Source organism: Netta rufina (assembly GCF_964035555.1).
Source record: "Netta rufina genome assembly, chromosome: 3".
In the NCBI taxonomy this organism is placed as follows: domain Eukaryota; kingdom Metazoa; phylum Chordata; class Aves; order Anseriformes; family Anatidae; genus Netta; species Netta rufina.
The window spans coordinates 38,773,266-38,790,829 of NC_140125.1; the positions used below are offsets into that span (position 1 = coordinate 38,773,266).

A 17,564-nucleotide genomic window follows, 5' to 3' on the forward strand; every position below is an offset into this window, starting at 1 on the left:
ACAGGTACCCCCCCTATAAAGGGTAATTGATTACCAAACTACTAATTAGTCACACCACATTTATGTCATACTGTTTGACTACTACTACACAAGATTTTAAGATAAGACCATTAAGAAATACACTGTTTTCTGTGCAAATTGATGGGAAAGAAATACAGATACTAAGCCAAAGCGGACCCAAAAGTAAGCATCAGAAGATCGTGTTCTCATCCCCATTCATTAACTGTAAAAACCTAGGCACTAACAGGTGGAAGAGATCATCTTCGGATGACCGCGTGGCAATTTGCAGAGCCAACTCTCTGGGGGAAAGCACACAAACAGCAGCAACACCGTTGCCTCTGCACAGCTCCTTTTGAATCTCTCACAGGTTTCTAAAAATTCATACTCTCTCCTTCAACAGCGGTTCATGTGGGTAAAAAGCACCCACAGACAACAACCCTGGATTCTTATGAAAGATGCAAGACGAGTAACTACAAAGAACACAACATTTTCCCAGTGGCACCCTAGCAAGTATGACCAAAAAAAAGACCACCAAAACAACAATAAAAGCTTAGCATTTATCTAGTTTCATCCAGTAGACAGGAAGACTCAAAATTAATAACTACCTTTACTAGGTGCTAGACTGGGAGGACTGAGGAGGGGATGAAGGGCAAGCAAGCCCATATAAATTCCTCAGAAAAGATTAGTATTCTGGCAGAGACAGTCCTACCTTTCTAGATTAGATTCCACTGTAAAAATAACACATACATGAAGTTCCTCTTTCAAAGTGCCTTTCAACAGAAGCCTATAAAATTTCAAAAAGGGAACTGAGAGCGCTAAAAAAATATGACAGGAGGAAGGAAGAAAAGAACTGTGTAAGCTTGCCCTCGTAGGCAATTTCATCAGGGTTTTCCAAAGTAATTCAGGTCCCTGACTTGAAGGCTCATAAGGAAATCAGATTTTTACTGAGTGTTTAATGCTTATTTTTTCAGAAAATCTTTTTCTTCAGAAGTGTCTAGAGCTGCCAAAACCAACAGCATCCTCTGGAAAGCCCTGACATTTTTATTTATTTTGCCTTTGCTACTCCACACAAACTTCAAATGTCATTAAAAGAGCAGCACAGAAATAACCATTATCCTGCACAGGTGAAGCCTATTTGCTCTAAGCAAATAAGAGCATTTAGACCAAGCCCCTACAGCACTATAAAATAATAATACCCATTCAATACGAACTAAAGGCAGTCAAGGATGAGCCTAACCTTCACAGAGAAGTCACTCAGAAAATCAGAAGCAAACGTTAACATGAAAGGCAACAGGCTGCATCCTCCAGTACGTCTGCCTGCCTATCTTCTGTATCCACAGCACCAACGCCGGACAAACAGAAGAAAGCTTCCTCAGGATGCAGAAGGGCAAACTGCAGAAGTGTGCTTTCAGCAATGCAGTGTTGTTTAAGTAAATATCTCTTAACAGCATCAGGGGCTGGCACAGCTGCAGGACTTGCTGGTCCTTACAGCATGCACCTTTGCTTTGTAGGGGTGCGCATGAGCGAGGGAGGTGCCTTCTTTCCACCACCACACACTACAAGAGGGAAGGGCATCCCTGATCACACTCCAGGATGTTGGCAGCAGGAACAAACACAAGCTGGACAACACCTCTCCCATCTCTCAGCTCACCTGTCCAAGGAGACGTCAGCCCTCCTAAAGGAAATAAAGCATTTGCTATTCATTCTCTACACAAGGGCCACTGGGAAAGGACCTCCTTTCCTAGGACCTATCCCCCATCAGCCTGGGAGATCAAAGGCCTATTTCCTACCTGGACAAGCTGAAACCAACAACGTTTCTTTGAGCCTCTGGATATTGTGTGGAGAGATTCATTATATACAGGAAAAACCTTCTCCCCTCACCCAACCCCCCTTTCTTAATACATCCCAATGCTGCTTATGCCCTCTCGTGGCAGAAAATGCACACTAACACAAGCAGAAGGTACAGAAACAAGCTGGGGATTCCTGTTTGTCTTATTTTCCCATTGGCCCTTTAATTTCACTGGATCTTGCTTCTGATTTGCACTGACAAGGTGCAAAGCAAATGGAGCTTTGTTCCTGCCACAGTCAAGCCAGCTCTGAGGCTGTTCTTCCATCAGGAGACAGCCACAGAGAACATTTTGCTGCTTGTGCAGCAATTCAGCTTATAATCAAAGCAGTGCTTGATTCACGCACGTATTTTATTTCCAAATTGTTTTCTAGTAGTTTTTTTTTTCTTTTTTAAAAGGCTATCATTAAAATAACGTGGGGAGGGAGCAAGTGGGGCTCCCAGTAACAGCTGAAACAACCCACTAGATATACTGAACTGATGAATACTGAATTTAAAATGCTGCTGAATAAAAGGAACATGAGTGAGTTTGTTATTCAAAAGGTGCCTAGAGGACATCAGTGCCATATGTTCTAAATGAGATTTTATTTTATTACATAGTTAATGAGCTTACTGGCAAGTCCTGAGCTTTTGTTTCACCACCAGACCAGTAAAGGGCTAATAAAGCCTACTCTTTGTGCTACAGCTGGACAACTACCACCTCACATGGGAAAACCACCTACCTCTCCCAGATTACTGAGATGATGCTGAGAATATGCCTCATACTTATAACCTCATACTTCTTTACACATAAACTCGTACCCAGTTGACTACACGGATCATTCCATGATATCTGGGCTTGTGAATAAAGCCTTTGGGTTAAAGAAGACTTACCTGAAGGCACCTACCATGGACATGCTTGCAAGTACAACTTCACTGTACGTGCAGGTTTTCAACCCTGACTTCACATGAAACAATGTAGAACACCAAGGATACTCATAGTATAGGATATTCATATCACAGCTGCATTTAAATAGTTATTAGGGGAAAAAATGTAAGAAAAACCTGAACAGAAACTGTCCTTCCTCAAACAGAGGCAAGAGGTATCTTTTTTTTTTTTTTTTTTTTTTTTTTTGCTATTTACCTCCCTAGTTTTCTTTCTTTTCCTTCTCCCCATATTTTTTATTTTCCCCTTCCTTCTCCATTTCACTCTGAAGGAAGAGTGAAGAAAAGGAGATAAAATATCTTTAGGAGCGAAGGTAAAAAAAAACAAAAAAACAACCAACCAAGATGAAATACTTTGAAAAGGTGGTTTGCTTAAGGAAGTTTACAGAACTTTGACCAGTGATACTACACAGAGCAGTGAGAAATTCAGTATGTGATTCCTTAAAAACAAATGCGATAATATGCTACAAACACAGGAGCAGGGAAGGAAGAACTCTTACAAGTATTGTTTACAAGTGGTGAACAGATTGTCCCCACATGGCAATCCTTCCATCAACTAAATGGAGTTTGAAGATACTGCCTGTTTTAGGGGTCACCATGCTCTCATCTACAGCTTCTGAGGGTGGGCACTCTCTAGTAAAACCACACAGAACTGGTGTTTTGATCAGGACATTAAGACCTTAAAAGAATAAACAACCCTTACGACTTGACTGAGCTGTAAACCAGGTCTTGTGGCTGAGCATTTAAAAAGAACTCAGCAGTGTTTAAATTCCACTCACTCTCTATGGTCAGACTCCCCTCATCTCCACAGGGAGCAAAGCTGAGTCAAGACAACAAAACTGTTCTACTCCACCCTACTTGTGGGTCCGGAAAACTGAGAATTAGGATAGGGTGTGGGGAAGGGAGAGCGCGAAGAAAACCTGAAGCGAGCCAGCAGCAGAAAAAAGTCACAACAGAACATATGAAGAAAGAAGCTTTCATCTGTTCTGAGACAAAACATGCAGTACTATCTATTTTTATGAACATCTGCATCCACCTACCCCTTCTTTAAATGAGTCACGTAGGCACTCTGTAGAGCTGCTTCCAGGAAGTAGGACAGTTCAAACTCAGAGTACGTCATGTTGCTGCCCTTTATACTCCTTGAATGTGTGCTGTTTAAGGTCTGCAAGAAAAAGAAACCAGTGGGATTACAGACAACTCTTTGAACGAGCCATTTCCTCATAAGCCAGAGATATTGCCAGTAACAAAATGTTAGCTTCAACCTTCAGATTCCTCCTCAGAGGACTTGAAATCTTACCTTCATCAGCTATTCAAAAAACCTTCCAAAGGCAACTTTAAAATGAACTATACAGTGATTTCCATGAAACATCCTGTGTGCAATGCAAGTTTTGAAGCACCACCCCTTACTACTTTACACCTTCAATAAAGCGAAAAGCTACACATTAATATCGAGGGCTTCAGAAATACTACTCCAACCACACAGATCCAGCATCTTGCACAGAAATATAAACACAATGTTTAAGTGAGTATATCCAGCTTAACATAATGTAAATATTTGTAAGAGTTAGTAAACTCTAAGGAGTATCAATGGAAGAATCTTAGTCTTTGCTCTTTTAGCCTTACCAAACCTCTCTTGCTTTGGCTTCCTTAAAAACTGTCTCTTCCAGTAGGGCTAACAAACAGCTTTCATTGCTGTAAGCTGCACTGTGTAGACTCTCCAAAACAGGAATGAAAAGGACCTATGGACTTTGAGTATATGAATCCTGCATCCCTCTGAGTCCAGAAGATGAATGAATTGCTATTCAAACTCTTTCTCTTCTTGGCATACATAAATTGTCAGTAAAAACATTTACAGTGCCCAGTACTGGCAGGAACTGGTCCTTCTGCAAGAAGAGGGCAGTACTTAATTTTAAATAAAAAGACAAGTAGCTTTTTCCTTACAAAAAACAGACCAAATAAATTGTTATCTGGCTTTCTTCATGGATTTTTGTGTGTGTTCCAAGCTTATTTTTCTTGTTTTAATGCAATTTAAAATAAGATCTGGAACAAACACACCGTTGCCACTGAGAAGAGCAGAAATATCAGGTCAGAGAGTAAAAGGCAGTTAAGTTACAGAACAATAGGCAACATTCATTGCCTCAGTGATGCTCGTGTCAAACATAATGTGTGGCAGAGGACAGGGTGTGAAAACTTACGGTGTGCCCCTGCTAAATGCAAGTAGGCAAAGTAGCAGATACAGAGATCTCTAAGCATGTGCCCAGTAAATCAGTGGCATGGATTACAGCTCAGTGCAGAGCTCACAGTACCCAGCATCCTAGCCAGCCACTGACTAAGCAGTTAATTGATACTGATCCAGGTTCCTCCAGTTTCACCTGGAAAAGGCGAAGCACGAGCAATTAAATTGCTATCGTCGACCCAAAAGGTTACTTTGAGCTCATGAGGGATCTCGATATCCAATGCTGTGTATCACTTACATGGCAGATACGTAAAACATCTCGGGTTCCTTCATGGTGGCACTTGCTATGCAAAGCCTGTCATCCCTCCTTAGTAAGAGCTAAACTTGAGATAAAGACTCGAGCATATCTGAAGTATTCAAAGCTTTACCGCAGGCAAAACTGGTTTCCACACGTCATGCTCAAAAGAAACTGGCAGAGACCAGATAAACAGCTGTTTTGCAACTGCTTATACTGAAAAACTCAGCCCACAGAAATGCTAAGGCACTTCATTCTTTCGGGCTTGTTCTCATGTTCCTCGTCTATCACTTGACCTTTCCGCCACCAGTTCTGCTGTCAAAATCCCTCGATGTCCCACCCAGGTCACCAGGTAACACCCTGAGCACACTTCTTACCTTTTCAAGCTCCTGCAAGTACACTTGGGCAACGACACACGCAGTCTCGAAACAAGCCATGACCTCCTCCTCCCTCTCACACAGGCGAGCGCGTGAGGCGATTGAGTTGGTTGAGCGCTCCAGCGACAGACCTGCAAAATAGCAGCACCTTCCTGAACCTCAGCCCCCAACAGCAGCAGAGCCATGCTATACTTTCGTTTACCAGCTGACAGGAAGGCTTTTCCATACGTAGGCTTCTCCCTAGTTTTAGGGACTTTTAGGAAAAGACCCAAGGAAAATAAAATTCCTACACATGCAAGGCGTTTTTTTGTCATGCTGCTCTAAGCTATGGTACCACTGCATGCTTCTACGGTGCCTTTCAAAGATTTTATGAAGAAAGGACATACAGTCCCCCTGGCAGGGACAAGCAAGCAGAGAAATTATGGCCTGTATTTCCAAAAATGGCTATAGATTTTGGGTGCTTCAACACAAGTGCTATTTCAGAAACACCCTGGCACTGGATTTGAGGGTTTCTAAGTGTCCACTATTCCAAGTGAAGCCTTCAATGGCAGCAGTTTTGAGGAACAAACTTGGAAAAAGATAAAACGGAGTTGGAAAATCTGAAGCCTCTTGTGGAAAGTCTAAGCACATGCAAATTACACGCGGACACACAGCAAGCTCTTGACAAGACATAAGAGACTCTTCAACTACACGATCACCCTCCTTTCCAAAGAAAAAAGTAATTGTTTTTTGTACTACTCAAACTCTTCCTTGTGTCACCAACCAACCCCTCTCATAAATATACAGCACGTTAATTGGAGACCCACAGCTACTGCCCCTACAGCAGAACTATTTATTATTTGATCCTTGTCTAGCATCCTACTACTATATCCTTTATATATCTAGGTCTACTTGGAGAGGCTGCTTATCTGCACACTTTTTACTCTGATCTACGTAGATTCTTATATTCTTATGCCACAGCACATCTCCACAACACATCACTGTTTGGCAGCTTAGGCCTTCTACACCAAAGCAACTGCAGGGATGCCTAGTAGCCCACGCAAGTCGTAAACTGTTCAATACACATTTCCCAATAAGTTTTATGTATAACACTCCCTAATAATAATGAAAAACTTGTAACGCAAACTCCTGGCCTTCCTGACAGAAATTCATGGAGGTATGAAAGACGAGCTGCCTGCCAGGCTCTCCAGAGAAGCAATTTGGACCATTGCAGCATGCAGCAAAGGCCTCTGCCCCACATGAGGAGCTACAACACGTACACCAGGAACCACACACTCTCCTTGTCTCACACAATCCTCGGCACCTCAGCACAGCTCGCTTTGGGAGTCTTGTGGCAAACCGCTGTGAGGAGGCCATGGGGACTACCCCGCGGTGAACGCTGTGGTAGGAGCACTCGAGCTGTGGAGCCTGAGGTTCCTAGGCAGCCTCAGCGTTGTTTACTTCCCACATTCAGAGTTTCTGTTTTGTCCCCTTGGTAACTGTACTATGAGTTTCCTTATCTCATGCTTTGCAATTGAGCCAGACGCGAGCAGTCAGTTCAGTGGGTGCAGAAGAGAAGATATCCCACAGATCTAAGTTCAGGAGGTGGCTCCCCACTGCCCTCTCCCAATTCAGGGGTGCACAGCCCACTCCAGAAGGAGCTGTCTAGTGGAAACACTCATCTGTACCTTGCACCTTTGAAAATCCTGACCAGACCAGAGCAGGGGAAGTAGATTTACAGAATCACAGAACAGTTTGGGTTAGAAGAGTCCTTAAAGATCACCTAATTCCAACCTCCTGCCATGGGCAGAGACACCTCCCACCACCCCAGGCTGCCCAAAGCCCCATCCAGCCTGGCCTTGAGCACCTCCAGGGATGGGGCATCCACTGCTTCTCTCATTCACCACCTGTTACAGTGCCTCACCACCCTCACAGTAAAAAAATTCCTTCCTTATATCTAATCTAAATCTACTTTTTAAATCTACTTCAAACTGACAGTGTTTGGGGGACAATAATTATTTTGCTGTTCTTCACTAGCACCCATTCTGTGGTGTCTCTTTTCTACAGACATCCATCTTGTGTTGGAGAAGCAGCATCCCATAGATTTTGTCTTCCAGTCCATTTCTGAAGTCTATGGCTTTTTATCATGGGGTTCCCCCACCCCGTATGTCAAAGTTCCTACTTCCTTACCCTGTCACTATGTAATGAAGGGGAAAAGAGGAAATTAACTCTCTATACAAAAAGAGAAAACATTCAGCAGAGAAAACATTACATCAACTTATTCTTCTCAGATCCATCTCATTTTTATCTACCTATGAATATCCAGACATTCCCCTTAACAGAAAATAAATTCAAAAAAAAAAAAGCAGCGTTGCATTTCAGAGGCACTGTCCCATGAAGCACAAATTAGGGATGAGGACCCTGAAAGAAGCCCAGTACAACCCACTGACATTCATGCAGCATCTAATCAGGCTGCAAGAGCCATCCTAGCACAGCCTGCATGGGGGCGGTTATCGTGGGAGATGTCACACAGAGAGAACAGGCTGATAAAAGCTATTTACATGCATGTTACAGCCCACTGCAAGGAGCTACTATGTCTAAGCTCTGATGTGGGGGAGGAAAACAAGCAGCCTCTGCCAGCACCGAGTACTGACAACAAACATGCCATCCATGCAGGCAGAAAAACAGAGGTGGGGCCGATCAGAGACAGGGTAATAAAATTCCTTGCCACAGTAAATAGAGAGCCATATATGATGCATTAAAAGGAGACAGTATGCTACATTGCACACATTTTTGCACTTATAAAGGGCAAGAGGGAAAACTGACCCACATGATGCGAAATTAGTCATAGTGCTTTCTGCTCATACCGTCTGTGCTGACCTGATGCCACCAGCATGCAAGATCCTCTACGGAACCTGAACAAGGCTGTTCGTCCCTACCACAGAAACACGAGAAGAAAAATCAGAGCAAGCAGGCTGCAAATCCAGCAGATAAAACGAAGAACAGAAGAATGAGAGCTCCCTAACCCTGCAGCCACCGGTTCAGTTCCCACAGTGCAAAGCCCCAACAACCGCAGGTTTCCTTGAGTTGCAGCTGCGTGTGGACAGCACTACTTACAAGCCCTCCAGCCCTGAGGGCATAAATTCCACGAACTCTGCTCCGCTCCTCAGCTATCAGCACAGAAAGACCTTTGCAGCATAACATACATTTTTAATTCAACTCAGTTCCCAAAAAGCTTCAGAAAAATCACAGAGTGCATGGTACCGCCACATGGGATTTAGTAAGAAAGCGTGGCTCTTACTCAGAATTAACTTCCAAGTAAAGTATAAAGTTATATACTTTCTTGGTAGCTGGTTAAGGTAAACAGATGTAGGTATTTTGTTAGAACAGTTATGTTAAGACAGTAACAACTTAGAACTTACCTATGCTAAGATTTTTCTCATACAAATCAAGGGCCCCAATTTAAACACACACACATGCTTATATATGGAAGATACAGCTTTCAAATGGGGTATGCCTCAGGCTGAATATTTAAAGAGAGACTTGCTTCCAAATCATCTTTTATAAAAGAAAAAACTCTTCCCACCCACTTCAGAGGCAGTAGCTTTCCATGTATAGAAACACATTTTTTCCTTCCTGAATAAAGAAAAGGCTCCCATCCACTTCTAGTTTCCCCAAAAATTCATCTCTGGCTCTTGATCTCTCTAATCTTTGCTTCTTCTTTTCCCTTCTAAAGCTAATTTGCATTTATGTCAGTAAAACACACACCATAAGGCTTGTAAGAGGTGTCACGGACTGAACAAATTTCTTCCTAGAGTTGAAGTGCACTGCTTTTCACGGAAACCTGAAAGGGGACATTCTGTGAAGGCTTATTTCCACTTTCATCTCACCCAGTCCTTGCCAAGGGAAGAAAGCATATCATGTGGCTGCAGTGCTCTGAAACATTATTACCAGAACTGGAAAAATACATGTGCAAGTGGACTTGAGAGCTTCGATTCTCAGAGACAGAGATCACAGGAAAATTCAGGTTGGAAGGGGTCTTGGGAGGACTGTAGTCCAACTTCTTGCTCAAAGCAGGGTCAGCTCAGGCTCATCAGGGTTTTATCCAGTCTGGTTTTGAAAGCCTCAGCGCACAGATGGTGACTGCACAACTGCTAGTGAGAAGAGAAGGCTAAAGCAGCTTGCTTCTTTTCTTCCAATTCATGAACTAGTTCCCCAAATAGCAGCAGTGCTCCAGCTCAGTAGGAAGGACATACCAATCCACTCACGGGTTCTTATTTTCCTTTTAACGCAGACCTCCATGCATTTGGATGAGTTAACACAGCTGGGAAACAGAGTGTTTACTGGTAGAAGAACTCAGGGTCAGCAGCAGCACACTACTTTAAACCCCTTTTGCCAAGCGCTAGCCTGTGGCTGCTAAAGCCCTGCAGCAGGGGCAATTTAATGAAGGAATTAAAGAAAGACCACAGTGCACAGAGCATGAAGCCTACCTGTTGTTACACCTGTGTCAAACACAGCTACAGGAACTCAAAGCAAAAAAGAGCTTAGGGTGGAAGTTACAGCCCTGCCAACAGCACCAGTCCCAGCCTGCAAGGCAAGGACCTGTGCTCATATGCCCTGCAGAAAGGCTACCCTGGCCAGAAGCCAGCGTGCCATCAAGCTGAGGACACGCAAAGGTGTTACAACAGGACCACAAATAATTTGTCTTGAGGTAAGGTGGTGGGCAAGCACATCACAAGGCACTCAGCCTGCTGCAGTCTGGATTAGCTTGACCTAGGGCAAGACCCAGTGGTGTGTGTTATTTCTACCACAGTTCACAGCAGTTTCAATAATTCACATCATGGGTCTTGATGCTCCTTTCCTCAGCAATTAGGTTTGGCCGAGCTCTAGCTGACTGTTAAAATGAGGAAAAAACTTCTTGACTGGATTACCTGCGAAGCCAGAAGGTGGCAAGCATGTCTGAGATGCCACCTCAGTCACCTGCCCCTGATCAGTTCCATGTAGGCTGTGCATACCTCGCTGCATCAGCCACCTTAATCCAAGGGTGCTGACTCTGCTGATACATCAAAAGGCACTGCCCAGCAGCTGGTGGCTCTTCACGGCAGATCTTTGAACCCAGACTTCAACCTACAACAAGGCAGTCTGCAGCCTTTTTGCTCACACACTCCTAATAGCAAGAATTTTATTGAGCACGCAGCCCCAACATACGTATTTTTAAATTATATACACGCTGCTGTACATAGTACATTATAAAACACAAAAATACAAACGAGAAGAATGAAAAAGAAAAGTTACACTGTTCAATTTCATGAACTGTACAAAACTTTGTTCTCACTAGAGAAATATTAATATGCTTGATTATGGTTACTTTTGAAAATAAATCTTGATTTAATGCAGATACATTGACAGGAAGGTCTGGTTCTAGGGTAAGATTATCTTAATACCTGGCTTTAATGGCTGTCAGTGCTAGCAAAGATATGTAGATCCAAAGAGAAGTGTGTCATTAGCTGCACCTACTCAATTTGTATTTATTTTTGTAATTCTCTAGTATATTTACATCTTCCTTGGTGTCAGCCAGTTGTTCTTACAAACAGATTTATTAAGAAATGGGTTCCAAACCCAATGAAACGTATTTGGACAGACTACAAACAGGTAACAAACTGTATACATGAGAGTTGTAGGTGACTTTCTGCACACACACAAAAAAAAAATAAAAATCACACCGACTTGGAAACGTTTCCAAACATCTGTTCTAAAACCAGATGCCATTACTTCTTCAGTTGTTAAAACATCATCTTTAGCTTGAAGGGACAGACAAAACGTGTTGTTTCCATTTTAAAAATACCTGCAAGGTAGCATAAAACTGACAGATGCTTATCATAATAGAAAAGATCTGCAAATTTCTAACATTTATCTTTGCAAAAACAAGCGTATAAATCATCTTTAACTTCAACAACTCCTAAGCACTTTGCCATGAGACCACCAGTGAGCTTCTGTGCGGCACAAAAGATGTTCAGGGTCACTCCCCACCGCTTCTTTAAGTATTAGAGAGATTCTACTGTTTAAAGGTCTTGTGTTTAAAGGAAATAAGCCACACTGATACAGTCCTGTATTAGTCTGCACATTTCTTGGCCTCACTTCTTTTCAGCAACAGCTTACTTACAAACAGTGATGAATGAATTTCATGTGATGCTACTTCTGTAACCTAACACTAGAATTCCTTTTTATTTTATTACCAAAGCAGCTACTACATTAGTGATTAAACTTGCACAGCTTTTTAACAAACATTTTTATTAAGTAATTTAGTTTTTAGTATATTTCACTACTGAACCAGAATCTAACAAATACATTAAGCTATGCCATGTTGGAAACATCTGTACTTTCACCAAACTGCATAGCAAGTTTCCCACATCATGTTGTTTGTTCTAATACTTGTTTCTTCACATCTTCAGTGTCTTCTATGTGTCTCTCAACACTATGGGCTGACAAAGGAACACATTTTAGTTTGTCACCATATTGTCTTCCATGTATTATTTTAGCTGTTTACCACTGTGGGAAGAACAAATGCTTCCCCAATGGTATGTGATTTCATCTTTTGCTATTGAGGAAGAAAGCTCAAAAGAGGCTTCTACAAATTTATCATGAAGTTCAGTGAAATATTGGAGGTATTGAACCGAGTATTGCTGGACTTCAAACATCACTGATGAGATCTGATTACAAGGTAAAAGCAGTGATTGTCTAATGTGGCTGATGAAGAGCTCTTATTAGAAGTGTCAGCTCTGCTTTTTTTTTTTTTTTTTTTTTTAGGAGATAGAAGTCAATAAAAAAGTCTAGTATTTTCCTCCTATACCCCAACAGATCATTTTGTGCATGACATGTCATCCATGACATGCACATCCCACTTCACAGACCACTGCTGTAACACACGAGTTGTCCTGGTACCAGAGGCCACCTCCATTCCGTGATGCATCCGATGGCAGTGAGGGAGGTATCTCTATTGGGGTGATGCTCTGAGACACAGCAAAGAGGTGAGAGCAGCATTCTCTCACAGCCTCAAAGGACTTGGTCAACACCATCCACATACTCCCATGGCATGCCATGAGAATTACATTTTTTCCCTGGTCACAGGGAGCAGCCACTGAACTAGACTAGCCCACTTTCATGAGTGCTTTGGGAGCAGGACAGAGAAAATAGGAGGGTAAGCAGATGGAAACCCTCCCAGAGCCACTGCCACACAGCACACTGCACGGAGTGGTGCACAGCCACAGAGAAAAGCTTGCCAGTGCCCACAGCACTTCATGGTGGGACGTAAAGCATCAGCCTCAGCTGCTGTGACCGCTCAGTGACTCCCAAAGCGAGTGTCAGTAACACCCAGTGTGTGCACACACTGCCTGCTACACAGCACAGCAGGAGAATGGCATCAGAGCCAGCTGACAGCTACCTGTGGCTCAGCCACCTCGGAGCACACTTGCACTCCTCAGGAAAGCACACTGCAGCTATTCCTGCACCTCCTGATGCTGCTGCCCCACTGGCTTTAGGGAGCTAAGTCACAGCGCAGCAGGGAGGTGGGGTTTTGTGCACACACGTGCAGCCAGCACAAGCTCATCACATGCTTGTGTGGGAAGAAGGGAGTGGAAGAATAACGTGATAAAACCTTAGAAACCACAGACAGCAAGTCACATTAATGAAACCCAGGAGGGTGTTTATCTTTTTCTTCTTTCCAAAGCGGAGTTATCCACATCTGGTTGCCTATAGGTATCTCCTTCCTCAGAAGCCCAAAACCATGCTGCATTTGTGCACAGCAGATTGTACAAAACTACTGCCAAAGCACAGAAGAAGACCTCAGCTAGCCTGTCTGACAGCAGAGAAGAGCTGACAGGGCACGGCTGTGAAACCAGCTTCCCTGGCCACCACAGGCAGCCTACACACAGCGAGAAGGCCAGGGCTGGGCCAGGCACACCGCTCACAGCAGAGCTGGGAAGCAGGGGCACACAACTTCCCAGCACACAGCAGCTTCAACACCACTGCTCTGGCAGGCTAAGAGCAGCTCAACTCCCCCCTTAACACCCAAATAGGACGTAGCAGTACTCAGCCCTTTTATTAAGACAGCAGCATCTACAAACAGGAGCTTTTGCCCATCAGACAGCTACTCCGGTGGCAGCACAAGCAAACAGCATGCTTCCTGGCTGGCTGGCGTGATTGCAAACAGCAGCGCTTTGAAGATATACAAGGTGTAGAACAAAGTCTCTCTCCCTCTGATGTGAATTAGCATTTAAAAGCTGCAGTTTTTGTCAAGCAAAAGTGAAAACAAGTTCTGTCAACAAAGCGTCTTACTTGCAGGGAGGCGGTTTTCAATGCCAGAGTGTACCATAGGTTCTTGTGGCTGGGAGGCAATTTTCCCAGTGGTCAGGCACAAAAACTCACTACATTATTTAAGCTCTGTGTCGAAGAGCCCATCTCCCCACAGATCCTAATGCCCAGAGATGAGTACCACCCATTTTTAGTCATCGGATGACTCCACCATAGAGGAGTGTGTCCTGCCTGCCCCCCACCCCCTTTTTTCCCCCCTTTTGAAAGGATGAGAAAGCAAATTATTTTTCCTCCACAGCAATCCTACGTTGTTGCAGCAGCTGCAAATACTGACCAAAGCAACATTAGTAGCAGCTGCCAATAGAAGAGCAAGCAGTTAAGGAATAGGAGAAGACTATTGCATGCCCCTATTTCATCTCAAAAGCAACATACAGGTTAACAGAGCTGCATGCTGCCACCTGTCATCCTCACAAGGCCCATTACTACCTAAGCATCATATGCCTGTACTAAAAACGCAAAAGAAAATTGAGTTAGTTTTTCCCCCAACTTTAACCCCAATCTGTGCTTCTCTCTTCTTAACTTTGCACCCAGTATAATTTTGGCTCTTCAACAAGCTTTCCTAAAGACTATGAGCAAGGACCAGCAGTGGTATCTTCAGGAGAGCCTTGACCCCGAGCACTACCAGGAATTCAAATGCATCAGCCAACGCTGTCATTTGCAAGGTTGCCATCAATGGTTTTACATCAATACTGCACTAATGGGGGAGAGGTAGTGAGGGAATTCCAGCTCTCAGGATTCTCCTTGCCCCTTACAACCTACCACCCACTTCTGCTGTATGGTGCATCCCAGCAAGCTGTCCCCATGTCAGCCAGAAGCAGCAATGCAGGCAGAATGCATGCTCATGTGTGGGGCAGTGCTGGAAGGAGAGAGGAAGAGCTGCATTCCCTCTTTTTGCCACTGGCAGGACTGGAAGCCTTCCTAACAGTCAAGAGGCTACTGAGCAATAATACAGAAATGGATTATCTTTATCTTGACATGTGCAATTACAGCATGATTTTTACTTTCCTCTATTAGTGCCCAGAAAGGACATAAAGAATTATTTATTTGAACATGGAAAAAATGTCATCAGCCTTCCAATAATCCCCTTCCTACATCTGTCTCACTTGACAAGACAAGGCATTTCCTTACATAGTAAAAAGAGAGCATGTGGGGATCTACAGCAAAGCTTTTCTTAGAGGACTTCAAGAACACTTAAGATCAGTCTATGAAAAGATCCCCAGGAACAAGAATATGCATAACCATAAGGTTTTGGTGGTGTTTGTGTTTGATTTTATTTTTTTCTCCCCATCCAGTCAGGATATTCTAAACGTTAGTCTAGGAAAGGAAAAGTACACCTTGCAAAACAGTATGTCCTCTAAAAGCAGGCTCAAAAAGCATACATATGGCCTGAAACATGCTTTTAAATCATGACCTGGATTAAACATGCTTCTAACAATGAAATTAAAAGTGTAAATTCACTTTTACCAAGTGAATTTTTTACCAAAATACCAAGTGAAATTCATTTAACTGAAAATGTTTTAATTTTTTTAAACAGAGTAAAAAAGTGGATTTATCAGAACTCCGCTTTGCAATAAAACAATTTTAATTTATGCTAATTAACAAAAAATGCAGCTGAATACAAATCTCACCTAGAAGATCAGTCATCCTGTAGAAAACAGTATTAGAAAATGATGAATGACACACAAGCAAATGTCAAAATTAGAGACTTCATTGAACTGTATGAACAAATGGACAAAGTATCTCATGATTAGCTAGGAAACAAACAATTTAATTGCCAGGCTTATGTCTACTGAATGCAATTTACTGAATGTTTTTAATAGTTCTGCAAACCAACAAAAATACCTTAAAAAATAAATTACGATGCACAAGCACCAAGGAAGTTTAATGTAGATGATTTTCAAAAAGTTGAAGCATAAGTTGACTGATTTAAAATCATAATTAGAATCAAGTGTTTAAATCAGCTGAGCAAGAGATCTTTTAGGAAATAATGAACAGAAAGATGGATTAGTTTTTCCTGTTTATTATTGTGCAATACCACCATTTTCCATCCACAACACTATTATAACCTGCAAGACATCACTTCCAGTATTACAAATCCAAGATAGATGGGGATAAAGCAGAACAGTATCCTTCTAAGCAATACTGAGCTCCTCACAGAGGTTTGAAAAGATACAACCCTAACAGAAAAACGTGAGACCAGCAGTTTCTCCTCAAAGTGAATAAATAGAAAACCCCAAAAAACACAGTGAGCTGAACCAGAACCCTAGACGTACACACTTGGTTGCTCAGCATTGTGAAGCGCAGGAAAAATCCTCACGTGTTTGATTCACAGTTCTGCTTTCAGCAGTATCACAGCTCTTTGAATGGTGCTTGGCTTGAAGTTCACTTCACAATGCAGCAGAGTTAGCATGGTGACCTTACAGGTCTTCAGAAGTACCACATTTACAGCTCTTAAACATCTTCAAATTACTAAAGCGGGCTAAAGAACAACATAAAGGATGCATCAAGCCACTAAGAAAAAAACAAAAACAAAAAAACCTTAGCTGCCTTGCACATGTGACTTGTGGTTAGACTTGTTAAAACAAAACGCAAACTATGATCAAGGCTTCTCACAGTCACAATATCGGCTAATGGCCTCTTCGACATGTTTTTTCCTGAGCTCTAAAAAGGCTGAGCTTACACCGCAGCCTTTTGATAGAACAGATCTCTCTTATAAAGCTTCAAAAAAACCCCTAACCTTCAGAAACAAGTTTACTAGGGATTCATCTCGCCCATCTTTGGACACCCACAACCTGTTACTCCACAGCCCCCTTGCAGTCAGCAGAGCAGAGGCAGCACCGTATGAGGCCACACGCTCCAGCCCTATCAGACAGGGGCAGTGGGACTACCAAAGCCCCACTCTCCATGAAAGCAGCTAGAAGCCCTTTGCAGTCCTGTGCTGCTGCTGATTTGACCGGGGCTCTGCTGGATGCAGGGGCTCCCCTCCGTGGGGCTGACTCATCCCGCAGCAGCTGTGGCACCACACGCCCTGACGAGCTGAAGGCGCTGCCAGCCCTGACAGAGCCGGGCCCGCAGGCCACGTCAGCCCTCCCTGGGCCAGCATGACTCAGGCTGGCAGCGGCCTTCTGCTACAGCAGCCCTCTGCACGCTCCCACACAGCACAGCAAGAAGGGCCGTGCACCAAACGGCTCCGTAACGGAGGAAACTCCTCTGACCTACCTGCGTACCACCTCCTGTCTTCATACTGAGTACTTGGGCAGTAAGAGAGAACCAAGCACAACTCCGCTAAGGCTAATCCAAAAGGTTTTAAAAAGTAACAAAACCACCACAAGAATGTTGTTCACATTATCTTTTCTGCATATATATATACACACACACACACATATAATTTTATCTTTCTGTATTTATATAGGCATAGAAGAGCTTACACTGGTTGTAACGCTACAGAAAAGGACTGAGCCAAGAGACAAGTTATCCATGGGAGATCTTCCTTCCTTGCTTTCTTCAGTTTTGGCCCTGACTCACAATGACTGAACACAACTTGCTTCGGTACTCTATGCCTCAAACTTCGCATCCGTATGAGTAGCTTAAGCTTTA

At 43.2% G+C, this 17,564-nt stretch overlaps 1 protein-coding gene across 4 annotated transcripts in view; it reads right to left on the bottom strand.

Moving 5' to 3' along the window:
- The window catches only part of TTC7A (tetratricopeptide repeat domain 7A), a gene marked incomplete at its 5' end in the record, with an annotated part of 164,679 nt that overhangs the window by 140,671 nt on the left and 6,444 nt on the right, over nucleotides 1-17,564 (bottom strand). For 2 of the 4 annotated variants that reach the window (XM_084284565.1, XM_084284563.1), the window contains 2 exons: nucleotides 3,811-3,932; nucleotides 5,619-5,749. In XM_084284565.1, the coding sequence (XP_084140691.1) occupies nucleotides 3,811-3,932; nucleotides 5,619-5,749 (253 nt within the window). Of the gene's footprint in view, nucleotides 1-3,810; nucleotides 3,933-5,618; nucleotides 5,750-8,464; nucleotides 8,533-17,564 lie in introns of all 4 variants that reach the window. The other 2 variants (XM_084284562.1, XM_084284564.1) reach the window with 2 other exon arrangements.